We start from the raw sequence: 11,848 nt of genomic DNA on the forward strand, positions 1-11,848 counted from the left end.
ACAACCTTGTATGCTGGAGTTAACAACCTTGTACACTGGAGTTAACAACCTTGTACACTAGAGTTTACAACCTTGTACACTGGAGTTAACAACCTTGTATGCTGGAGTTAACAACCTTGTACACTGGAGTTAACAACCTTTTACACTAGAGTTTACAACCTTGTACACTGGAGTTAACAACCTTGTACACTGGAGTTAACAGCCTTGTACACTGGAGTGAACAACCTTGTACACAGGTGTTAACAACCTTGTAGACTGGAGTTAACAACCTTGTACATTAGAATTAACAACCTTGTACACAGGAGTTAACAACCTTGTATACTGGAGTTAACAACCTTGTACACTGGAGTTAACAACCTTGGACACTGGAGTTAACAACCTTGTATACTGGAGTTAACAACCTTGTACATAAGAATTAACAACCTTGTACACTGGAGTTAATAACCTTGCACACATGAGTTAACAACGTTGTACACTAGAGTTTACAACCTTGTACACAGGAGTTAACAACCTTGTACACTGGAGTTAACAACCTTGTACACTGGAGTTAACAACCCTGTACACTAGAGTTTACAACCTTTTACACTGGAGTTAACAACAACTTTGTACACTGGAGTTAACAACCTTGTACACTGGAGTTAACAACCCTGTACACTAGAGTTTACAACCTTGTACACTGGAGTTAACAACAACTTTGTACACTGGAGTTAACAACCTTGTACACTGGAGTTAACAACCCTGTACAATAGAGTTTACAACCTTGTACACTGGAGTTAACAACATTTGACACTTGAGTTAACAACCTTTTACACTGGAGTTAACAACAACCTTGTACACTGGAGTTAACAACCTTGTATACTGGAGTTAACAACCTTGTACACTAGAGTTTACAACCTTGTACACTGGAGTTAACAACATTTGACACTGGAGTTAACAATTTGTGCATTGAGAAATGTGACACATAAAGTAAAAATTCATTTCTACCAAATTTGAATGTTTGTGAAATTGTTAGTTAATTGTATGTAAAGTATTAATAATTCTTTTTACTACATGTATACGACCAACGTAATGTGAAATACATGGAACACATGACGCTTCTTAGAGAATCATACCTCGTCACCAACACAGCACATTTTACAGAATTTACAACATCTGCAGCAGCAGCAACAATAATCCTGACAGGTACAGAGGTGTGACTTTGGATACACGTGTCTGGCTCCAACCGACAGCATGGGGCCAGAATAACACCTGAAACCGACAACATGAAATCAAGGGTAATATGTCACGTGTCTGAAGTAGTACCTATAATCAGCAACATTCATTATGGGTAATGCACCAAGGTCCAGATCACTATTAGTAATCAACAACATTCATAATGGGTAATGCACCGAGGTCCGGATCACTATCAGTAATTAATAACATTCATTATGGGTAATGCACCAAGGTCCGGATCACTATAAGTATTTAACAACATTCATTATGGGTAATGCACCAAGGTCCGGATCACTATAAGTAATCAATAAAATTGAATTTTGGGTAATGCACCAAGGTACGGATCACTATACGAAAGCAACAACATTGAATTATGGGTAATGCACCAAGGTACGGATCACTATACTAAAGCAACAACATTGAATTATGGGTAATGCACCAAGGTCCGGATCACTATACGAAAGCAACAACATTGCATTATGGGTAATACATGGCAGGGCTGTATAGCACCTGTAGCTAATAACGTCATTCTCGATTGTAACCATCGTCTATATATCCTTCTTAATTTTGTCCATTCATACTGAACATTGAATATAAACCAACAATTTCAATTATAATTCTTACGTTATTGGCAATTAAACGTAGTATTATTTGAAACTAGCAAAAAATACTCAGTCGTGTTTTGCCCTGCGCGGGACAAAGTCCTGTTTTCGACAAACAGCGGGCGATTCCAAATTGACAACTTGCGAATATGCATATTCATAGTTTTATTGCCTTTTCACACAGAATTCAATTTTCGACTGATCCTTGCCCGTTTACGCCATGTTTTATATCAGACTTTAACACATCATATTGAAGGGCAGGTTTGCAATGGCTTGGTTCCAATTTTCTCCTTTTGCATGTCTCCCTAAAGACAGACATAGTAAAGGCCTTTTTTTCTGAGGCGTTTTTTATATTAAGTATTTAGTCTTATATACAAGTAATTATCGAAATTATAAATAGCAGGTAGGTTATTAATTGAATAAACGTAGTTCAAGGTTATCAATGGAAGCTTTTAATATTATAAACAAAAAGATCTTACCCGAGCATGTGTAGACAACACATCAGCGTGCCTACAATAGCAGTGAGGCCACCCACACCCAAACACCCTAGGGTGACCATCAAAAACCAATCTGGAACTGTAAGAAAATAAGGGATTTAAATTGGTTAAAAATGTAAGCTTAATTAGAACTGAAAGAAATGTAATATGGATTCTTAAAATGTATGTTGTATTTGTTCAAATACATGTATATAATTACTTTACAACTTACGTGGCTCTGCCTGTTTGATTTCTCTGTTGACTTTGATAACTGTGTCGACATCTGGGTTGGCATATTCAGGAACACACTGAGGAAAAGGTCCAACCCACTTGTTGTTTATACAGTAGACGTAGTTAAAGCCCTGTATAGAGAATCCACTTTTACACCAGTATCTGTAGGCTGATGAATTGATATACCTGCCCCCGCCCGAGGCGATTAAGGGAGGAGTATGACACCTTTGGGTGTATATACTACCAGGTGTTGTACCGGTTGTTGTGGTAGTGGGTGTTGTTGTGGTAGTGGGTGTTGTCGTTGTTGTGGGTGTTGTTGTCGTCGTAGTTGGTGTTGTTGTTGTCGTAGTTGGTGTTGTTGTTGTCGTAGTTGGTGTTGTTGTTGTCGTTGTGGGTGTTGTTGTCGTTGTGGGTGTTGTTGTTGTCGTAGTTGGTGTTGTTGTTGTCGTAGTTGGTGTTGTTGTTGTCGTAGTGGGTGTTGTTGTTGTCGTAGTAGGTGTTGTTGTCGTCGTTGTGGGTGTTGTTGTTGTAGTCGTGGATGCAGTTGTCGTTGTACCTTTCGGTTTTTTAGTTTTGTCATCATCTTTTTTCGCATCCAAAAAACTACTAGTTATCAGTAAAAGAACCAAAATCATGAACGTACTCATTTTGTCGATCCTTGATCAACTTCTAAACACCTTCGTCGATTAATTCATGTATCATAATAGCAAAAACAATAAAGTTAGTAAAACATGATCGGGTAAATCCCGAAGCTGATATCGTTTGTGAAACACATTTCCAATGGTAGTCTTGATGTCCGTACACTGGTATGTGTACCATTTCCTTCAGGGGTAATGCTGTAATGGTATAGCTCTGAACAACCAGTAGCAACCCTATGTTACGCCCTACTGTTGTATTGACATTTGAGTTAAGAACCACCATAACAAATCCTATATTTCGCCATATTATTGTGTAGCGCCAGAGTGGTGAACCATAACAAATCCTATATTCCACTTATTTGTCAAAGGTTAGAACCACATGTGTTGACCTGATATTCTGTCTTGCTGTCAAATAATAAATGTGTTAATTAGTTATTCTATTTTAGCGCTATACACTTCCAATGGACACCGTTTTATACTACTTAGTTTTCTTTATCAGTGAATACATGTATATATGGATTTGTTCAATAATCTAACTAACTCCGACATGTAAGCGACTGTTAAATTATTACTTGGTGTTACTAATTCTATTAATTCTTTAAGTAATTGACACTTTGGTATGAGACATTTTGACGGAAGCATGACATATAACGTCCCTCCATTTCCTGTCCCTCCATCTCCTGTCCGTCCGTCTCCTGTCCCTCCATTTCCTGTCCCTCCATCTCCTGTCCCTCCATCTCCTGTCCCTCCATTTCCTGTCCCTCCATCTCCTGTCCCTCTATTTCCTGTCCCTCCATTTCCTGTCCCTCCATCTCCTGTCCGTCCGTCTCCTGTCCCTCCCTCTCCTGCCCCTCCGTCTTCTGTCCGTCCGTCTCCTGTCCCTCCGTCTCCTGCACCTCCGTCTTCTGTCCCTCCGTCTCCTGCCCCTCCGTCTTCTGTCCCTCCCTCTCCTGTCCCTCCGTCTCCTGCTCCTCCGTCTCCTGCCCCTCCGTCTTCTGTCCCTCCGTCTCCTGCTCCTCCGTCTCCTGCCCCTCCGTCTCCTGTCTCTCCGTCTCCTGTCCCTCCGTCTCCTGCCCCTCCGTCTTCTGTCCCTCCGTCTCCTGCCCCTCCGTCCTCTGTCCCTCCGTCTCCTGCTCCTCCCTCTCCTGCCCCTCCGTCTTCTGTCCCTCCGTCTCCTGCTCCTCCCTCTCCTGCCCCTCCGTCTTCTGTCCCTCCGTCTCCTGCTCCTCCCTTTCCTGCCCCTCCGTCTTCTGCCCCTCCGTCTCCTGCTCCTCCGTCTCCTGCCCCTCCGTCTCGGACATATTCATTCATCATACTTCTATTTGAAGCCGACGTTTGAAAGACACCACTCTTTATAAAAGGATAAGACCCCTTTAGTCGAGACAGTTTTCTGGAAAGCAATTAAAAAAGAAGGGATCTTAAAAATATCAAATCCCCCGCCCCACACCCTCCGCTCGAAATAACAGTTTGGAATGTATATTAATACCAGAGAAATAACTGAAATATAAGGAGGTAAAGCCTTACGGCTATCCTCTGTTCTAACCATTTATGGCCATTTTAACATAGTAACATTAAAAGAAAATATCGATCACGCTACAAACAAAATCCAACAAACACTGAAAGCAAACCACTGAGAAGATACCAGCTACAGACGTCGTCTACTTTTACGGGGGCAACTGTTTTTCTTTGGTGGTTCTTACCAGGCAATTAAATAAAATCTTAAACCTTAATCTTGATAGCTAGAACAATTGTAGAACCATGCACGGATTATAATAGACCTAATACCTTAACGTCAAAACAGGAACTTGTGTTTTATTTGAAGGATTTGTTGATTACTGGTATGTTCCGAACAATCCAACATTTGATTACGTAAAGCCAGACGTCTTCTCACGATAATAAAAAAAATGAAATAAGTTTTAGTTTTCCTACAGGGGAAATTATTCTGAATAGACACATTCTAAGCTAACAAATATTTTTGGAGAAAACCTGTGCCAAGACGTCGAAGTTACAAATTAATTGTTATTTGGGTACACGGTTCATACGCATGGTTAACCAATCGTCAATATATTTGATTGTAACCCGACAAGTGTAAAACAAACACGTATAACGGTAATGATATTCGTGTTTAGTTTATGTTCATCAGAAAGTATACGATCGGCAAATGTGATGCTTTTAAACTTTTGTTTCTTTTCTGAAAGTGAAAGAAGAAAAAGAAAAATATGAAATCAAAACATGCGATTTTGAGAAGTTTATTTATTGTTATATGGTATTAATATCGCGGGTTATATGGCATACAACATGATAAATACTTGTGTATTCCATAAGAATAACTTTTCGTTTAGTTGTTTCAACCAAAGTTATGATAAAGGACTATTTAAGATAGTAAAACAGATGCTTGCCGATTATTTACTAATAGATTCAGACAAATTGATGATGACTTGTCGTTAAATATCCAAGAGCCTGAACAACATTTGCCTCTGATTTATCCTTCAGAGCATGAAATTAAAACAAGTCAAATATTCTTTTCTTTATCAAATATCTCGAATTTTATCTACATTATGATAATAAAGGTCAATTCTCCTCGAAGTAACTGTCTTTCCGTATTGTAGTTTCACGTTTTCTATGAAGTCTTGTCTTGTCCTGTCTGCGGACGCTATGCTATATATTTTGTCTGCATAACCTTTTATAAGATTTAGATAGCTATGCGATGTTCCTCAATAAATCTATACCATATGTTATAGGTAAACTTTCTAAACCCTCACAGCAAGTGACATGGTTTTAAAAAATAATTTTGCTTTATATCGGTGAATTGACAAAAAGTGATGTGCTCATGTTTTGGTATTTGTGATATGCAGGTAAAGCTATAAATTCACATATTCATCAAAAATGAGTTTCGGAAAGAATAAATCTGAGTGTTTCCTTGCTCTAACCAAAGTTTGATCATCTGAAAATGATTGTTACAAAGCTTAATGAGATTTACGTCAGCTTAACACAAATATTTCTCTTCCGTGATAATTTGATAAAAGATTTAAATTCATTAATAAAAGGTAATGTTTTTGAGTTTTGGTATGCTAATCTATTGGCATGAAAGCCAACAAATGTTACAAAATTTTAATACAAAAAAAAATATTGTTTTTGGATTTTGATTTGTAAAGCTAACCGTACTTTTAAGAATATATCACTGGGTTCACTGGTGGACCAGTACACACATTGGGCGATACAAGTCCGTCTCGTCACAGCAGGACGATTTTATTATCTCATGTTAATTGAGAATAATATCTTCATTCACAATCAAATATGGAAAAGAATATACGTAGATTGAGTGTTGTACTTGGCGGCTGATAGTTCTGTTATGACGTAGGTGTTTTGTCAATCTACCTTGTCTAGTCACCGTTAGGTATTAAGAACAAATGGTTATTATTTATACAGTGCAAAGTAACATCAAATATCGTATATCATAAAATATAAAACACATTTTACTTACGAGTACGGGGATACAAAATTAACACTATTAAGATAATCAATAACATGAAACAAATACAACACTCGTATATAAATTGTAAGGAAAATATTCAATCACTGATTAAACATAAGTATTTAGGTAATGAATATCGGTATAAAATCATTAACAACGATAATAATAAAAAATGAATAAAAAAATGTTGAAACAAAACAGAACAGTATTTTAATTATCTACTGTATTCTTTAAGATGTATGTGGAGATTCAATTGTGTAGCTTTGTAAATTGGTAATTTGATATAGGTTGTGCACTATACATGACACAAGCCGAGTTATTTTAACATGCAGTCATGGTATCTTAACATGCGGTCGTGGTATTTTAACATGCGGTCGTGGTATTTTAACATGCGGTCATGGCCTTTTAACCTGCGGTCGTGGGATTTTTACATGTGGTCATGGTATTTTAACATGCAGTCAGGGTATCTTAACATGCGGTCGTGGTATTTAAACATGCGATCGTGGGAATTTTGCATGCTGTCGTGGTACATGTATAGTGGCATGCAGTCATAGTATTTTAACATGCGGTAGTGGTATTTTAACATGCTGTCATGGTATTTTCACATGCGGTCGTGGTATTTAAACATGCGATCGTGGGAAATTTGCATGCTGTCTTGGTACATGTATAGTGGCATGCAGTAATGGTATTTTAACATGCAGTCGTGGTATTTTAACATTCGGTGGTGGTATTTTAACATGCGGCATGGTATTTTAACATGCAGTCATGGTATCTTAACATGCGGTCGTGGGATTTTTACATGTGGTCATGGTATTTTAACATGCGGTCCTGGTAAATTTGCATGCTGTCATGGTACATGTATAGTGGCATGCAGTCATGGTATTTTAACATGCGGTCGTGGTATTTAAACATGCGGTCGTGGTATTTTAACATGCGGTCGTGGCATTTTAACCTGCGGTCATGGTATTTTAACATGCGGTCATGGTATTTTAACATGCGGTTGTGGTATTTTAACATGCGGTCGTGGTACATGTATAGTAGCATGCAGTCATGGTATTTCAACATGCGGTCGTGGTAAATTTGCATGCTGTCGTGGTATATCAGTATTATTATATGCAGACACGGTATCTTAGCCTTCAGTTGTGGAATATGAGCATACGATCGTTGTAAATTAATATACCTGTATGGTCGTGATATATTATCATGCTGTCGTGGTTTACTTTCATACACTCGTGGTATATTAGCATGCAGTCGTGGAGTATTAGCGTGCTGTCTAAGTAGATTAGCATGCGGTCGTCGTGTATTAGCGTGCTGTCTAAGTAGATTAGCATGCGGTCGTGGAGTATTAGCGTACTGTCTAAGTAGATTAGCATGCGGTCGTCGTGTATTAGCGTGCTGTCTAAGTAGATTAGCATGCGGTCGTCGTGTATTAGCATGCGGTGATTTGACCATTTCAGAGCCATTCTAAAGTGTTATCTTAATTCAATAATTGGAAACAGTAGCATTACATCCCATTTGTTCGCATCCTTTTGAAAACATGCTTACCTGAAACTTATGACATCAATGCCCCATGTTAGTTGTTTTGTTTTACGATTATGCAGTAAGACAGAACAGGTAAATTCTTACTGATGTAACAAGCCTGCATAGGACTAGCGGTTGAGGTAGGAAAAACACGCTAACCCTAAAATTATAAGTAGAATGTATTCGTAGTGCTCTTTACGCCATGTGAAATCTCCCTAGCCTAATATACTGTGAGGTGTACATTCGGATAGGATCACTCTCTCACACGAGGATTAAGTTATCACAACATTTATCACGTTCGATGATCCTCTCTTCATTTCGTTTACATACGTAAGCCTGTCGAGAATAGTGTCTGTCGCCCCTTTATCCCCAGAGAGGAACATTCTGGCGTACTGTTCTGCCCTGATCTCCCCAGGGATAAACCCTTACACAGGTGATTGACGTTCGATGATCTTCTATAAATAAAAGACATCATGATTTACTGTTCGCTAATATGGCTGTGATCTTTCTTCACATGATAGTCCTTATTACATTAACAGATAAACGTTAACGGGTAGGTTAACTTTCTGTTGTGAAGATCCTTTCCCAAAGAGATTTGCACTTAAACATATGTACTAGATTTTTAGAAGATTAACAATGTAACCTTGGTAAAGTATTTGATAAAACATCGTAAAGGTATTCAACAGTGTAAACATGAATAAGCAACACCCCGGTAATTCCTAAATCTGAATTATTAGATAATGCCAATAAACTCTTTTCGACGAAGAGAATCATTTGAATCACTTAAATTGCACCCTCGAATTAGTTGAAAGTTTTCAACTTTAAACGCTCATTTTATAAGGCTGATCTCAAGTGAAAGTATCCGAGTGTATCGGATTGACATAGATCTTTGATAGTTGCATAGCAACGATGATTCTTAAAGACGTGTATAAAATGCCTAACCGATCCCGACTTCGACTTGATAAGCAGTTTACATACGCCTATATAACCGTTTGCGTTATAAGTTAATTTTTAAATAAAGCAACAAAAAAAGTGTTGAAAGTCTATGTACGATGGACTCAATGTTTTACTTGTCTTTACGTCCTTTGCACAAAGTTAAACCTAATTGTACCCCTCGATACTGAATAAAAGTTAAAAAAAATATGAAGTGAAAGTCGGTATATTGACAAACGCAATAGCAGGTATGACGTATATTCGTGATGACCTTTGATATCGTAATGGAGTTACCCATTCAAGGTGTTTATGTTTGTCTATATCAATAACATCGTCAAACCAGCATTCTCCATATATACTGGGGGTTTCCCACCAATATATTGTGTGTGGGGAAACACCCAGTATATTGTATGTGGAAAACACCCAGTATATTGTATGTGGAAAACACCCAGTATATTGTATGTGGGAAACACCCAGTATAATGTATGTGGGAAACACCCAGTATATTGTATGTGGGGAAACACCCAGTATATTGTATATGGGAAACACCCAGTATATTGTATGTGGGAAACACCCAGTATATATGTAGGAAACACCCAGTATGTTGTATGTGGGAAACACCCAGTATATGGTATGTGGGAAACACCCAGTATATGGTATGTGGAAAACACCCAGTATATTGTATCTGGAAAACGCCCAGTATATATGTGGGAAACACCCAGTATATTTATGTGGGAAACACCCAATATATTGGGTGTTTCCCCACATACAATATACTGGGTGTTTTCCACATACAATATACTAGGTGTTTCCCACATACAATATACTGGGTGTTTCCCACATACAATATACTGGGTGTTTTACCACACACAATATACTGGGTGTTTTACCACACACAATATACTGGGTGTTTTCCACATTTGGAAAAGTTTTTGTTTACGTTTTAACACGATTTTCATACATACGTACAACATTGTGGCAGGCTATTGACAAGTTTACTGGTTGTCATAGTGATATCGATGGGACTGAAGTATTGTACTTGTCGATTGATGAACAGTGCTCTGTTATGAACCTCATGGTTGCAGTGTCACTACAGTGGTTCTCTGTTTTTGAAGGTGACGTTCTTTGACTCGACATAGATTTACATAGCGTTGGTGAAGCTGAAGACTCTTAACAATGGGGAACAACTTATCATATGATCTTTGTACGGTTTCAAAATTCTTTTCCGTTAAGTTCGTCCTAGTTTTATCTATAAGCAGTTTGATGCAGTTTGATGTACGGATAAGTTTATACTTCGGTACACTCTTTACTGTAATATGTCAATAAACAATAATGTCTTTCTTTATATGTTTCATCAACACTGGGATACAACTTGATAATTTAAGTATAAGATAGTTGTGTGGTCATTTTACATTGAATACTACGGTGTTGATTTAGGTTTCGTATCCAATTCAAACTTGATTTTTTCCTTTTCGTTGGAATAATGTTATGGGATCTGCTCCTCTACTCAGATGCTATTTGCAGAACATGCGATACTCCTATGTATTCATCTTGTTTCCGTATTTGTGTCAGCCACGGCACTCAATATTGACAGGAGGTAATGTGCTTCACCATGCAATAATGAGTATGACATCCTTTCAAACCAATGGATATAAAATAGGGGACTTTCACCCAAGAGGCTTTCAAAGAGGGTAAAACCCGAGGCTTGTCTACTTCATCTAAAGGAAATTATTCACGCCCCAGAAACCTTAAATACCATATATAATTGGGTGAAAACAATTACTAGAAATAAGATGTAAGCAAACGCCATTTAAAAAACATAAAGCCAAACCAAGTAAACATGGTCATGCGCAATATGAAATATTCGAATGCATATCGAAGACTGTATCCAACCTGCAACCCGCCTGAACCTTGTATTTGTCTGTAAATAGAACAGACCGACATTAGCCGTACCATTAACACACGCGCACACAGTATTTGTCTGTAAATAGAACAGACAGACATTAGCCTTACCATTAACACACACGCTCACAGTATTTGTCTGTAAATAGAACAGACCGACATTAGCCTTGCCCTTAACACACACGCACACAGTATTTGTCTGTAAATAGAACAGACAGACATTAGCCTTACCATTAACACACACGCTCACAGTATTTGTCTGTAAATAGAACAGACCGACATTAGCCGTACCCTTAACACACACGCACACAGTATTTGTCTGTAAATAGAACAGTCTGACATTAGCCGTACCATTAACACACACCCACACAGTATTTGTCTGTAAATAGAACAGACCGACATTAGCCTTACCCTTAACACACACGCACACAGTATTTGTCTGTAAATAGAACAGACCGACATTAGCCTTACCATTAACACACACGCACACAGTATTTGTCTGTAAATAGAACAGACCGACATTAGCCTTACCCTTAACACACACGCACACAGTATTTGTCTGTAAATAGAACAGACCGACATTAGCCTTACCATTAACACACACGCACACAGTATTTGTCTGTAAATAGAACAGACCGACATTAGCCTTACCATTAACACACACGCACACAGTATTTGTCTGTAAATAGAACAGACCGACATTAGCCTTACCATTAACACACACGCACACAGTATTTGTCTGTAAATAGAACAGACCGACATTAGCCTTACCATTAACACACACGCACACAGTATTTGTCTGTAAATAGAACAGACCGACATTAGCCTTACCATTAACACACACGCACACAGTATTTG

General features: G+C 38.2%; 2 protein-coding genes across 2 annotated transcripts in view; both read right to left on the reverse strand.

The window, feature by feature from the left end:
- Positions 1-2,828, reverse strand: part of LOC110464443 — an 11,886-nt gene extending 9,058 nt beyond the window's left edge. Inside the window, exons 1-3 of the mRNA XM_021519660.1 lie at positions 2,523-2,828; positions 2,294-2,390; positions 1,113-1,248 (exon numbers count right to left, since the gene is read on the reverse strand). Of these exons, the coding sequence (XP_021375335.1) occupies positions 1,113-1,248; positions 2,294-2,373 (216 nt within the window). The 5' untranslated portion in view covers positions 2,374-2,390; positions 2,523-2,828. The remainder of the gene's footprint in view (positions 1-1,112; positions 1,249-2,293; positions 2,391-2,522) is intronic.
- A 921-nt stretch (positions 2,829-3,749) lies between these two features.
- LOC110464444 (ribosome-binding protein 1-like) lies at positions 3,750-4,460 on the reverse strand. The gene has a single exon (XM_021519661.1). It carries the CDS (start codon positions 4,458-4,460, stop codon positions 3,750-3,752), a length of 711 nt encoding a protein of 236 aa, XP_021375336.1.
- Positions 4,461-11,848: the final 7,388 nt, after the last annotated feature.

Source organism: Mizuhopecten yessoensis, unplaced genomic scaffold, assembly GCF_002113885.1.
Source record: "Mizuhopecten yessoensis strain PY_sf001 unplaced genomic scaffold, ASM211388v2 scaffold10989_1, whole genome shotgun sequence".
Classification (NCBI taxonomy): domain Eukaryota; kingdom Metazoa; phylum Mollusca; class Bivalvia; order Pectinida; family Pectinidae; genus Mizuhopecten; species Mizuhopecten yessoensis.

Excerpts from the sequence above, each read along its gene's own strand:
- LOC110464444 (XM_021519661.1), bottom strand. The coding sequence starts at position 4,460 with ATGTCCGAGACGGAGGGGCAGGAGACGGAGGAGCAGGAGACGGAGGGG.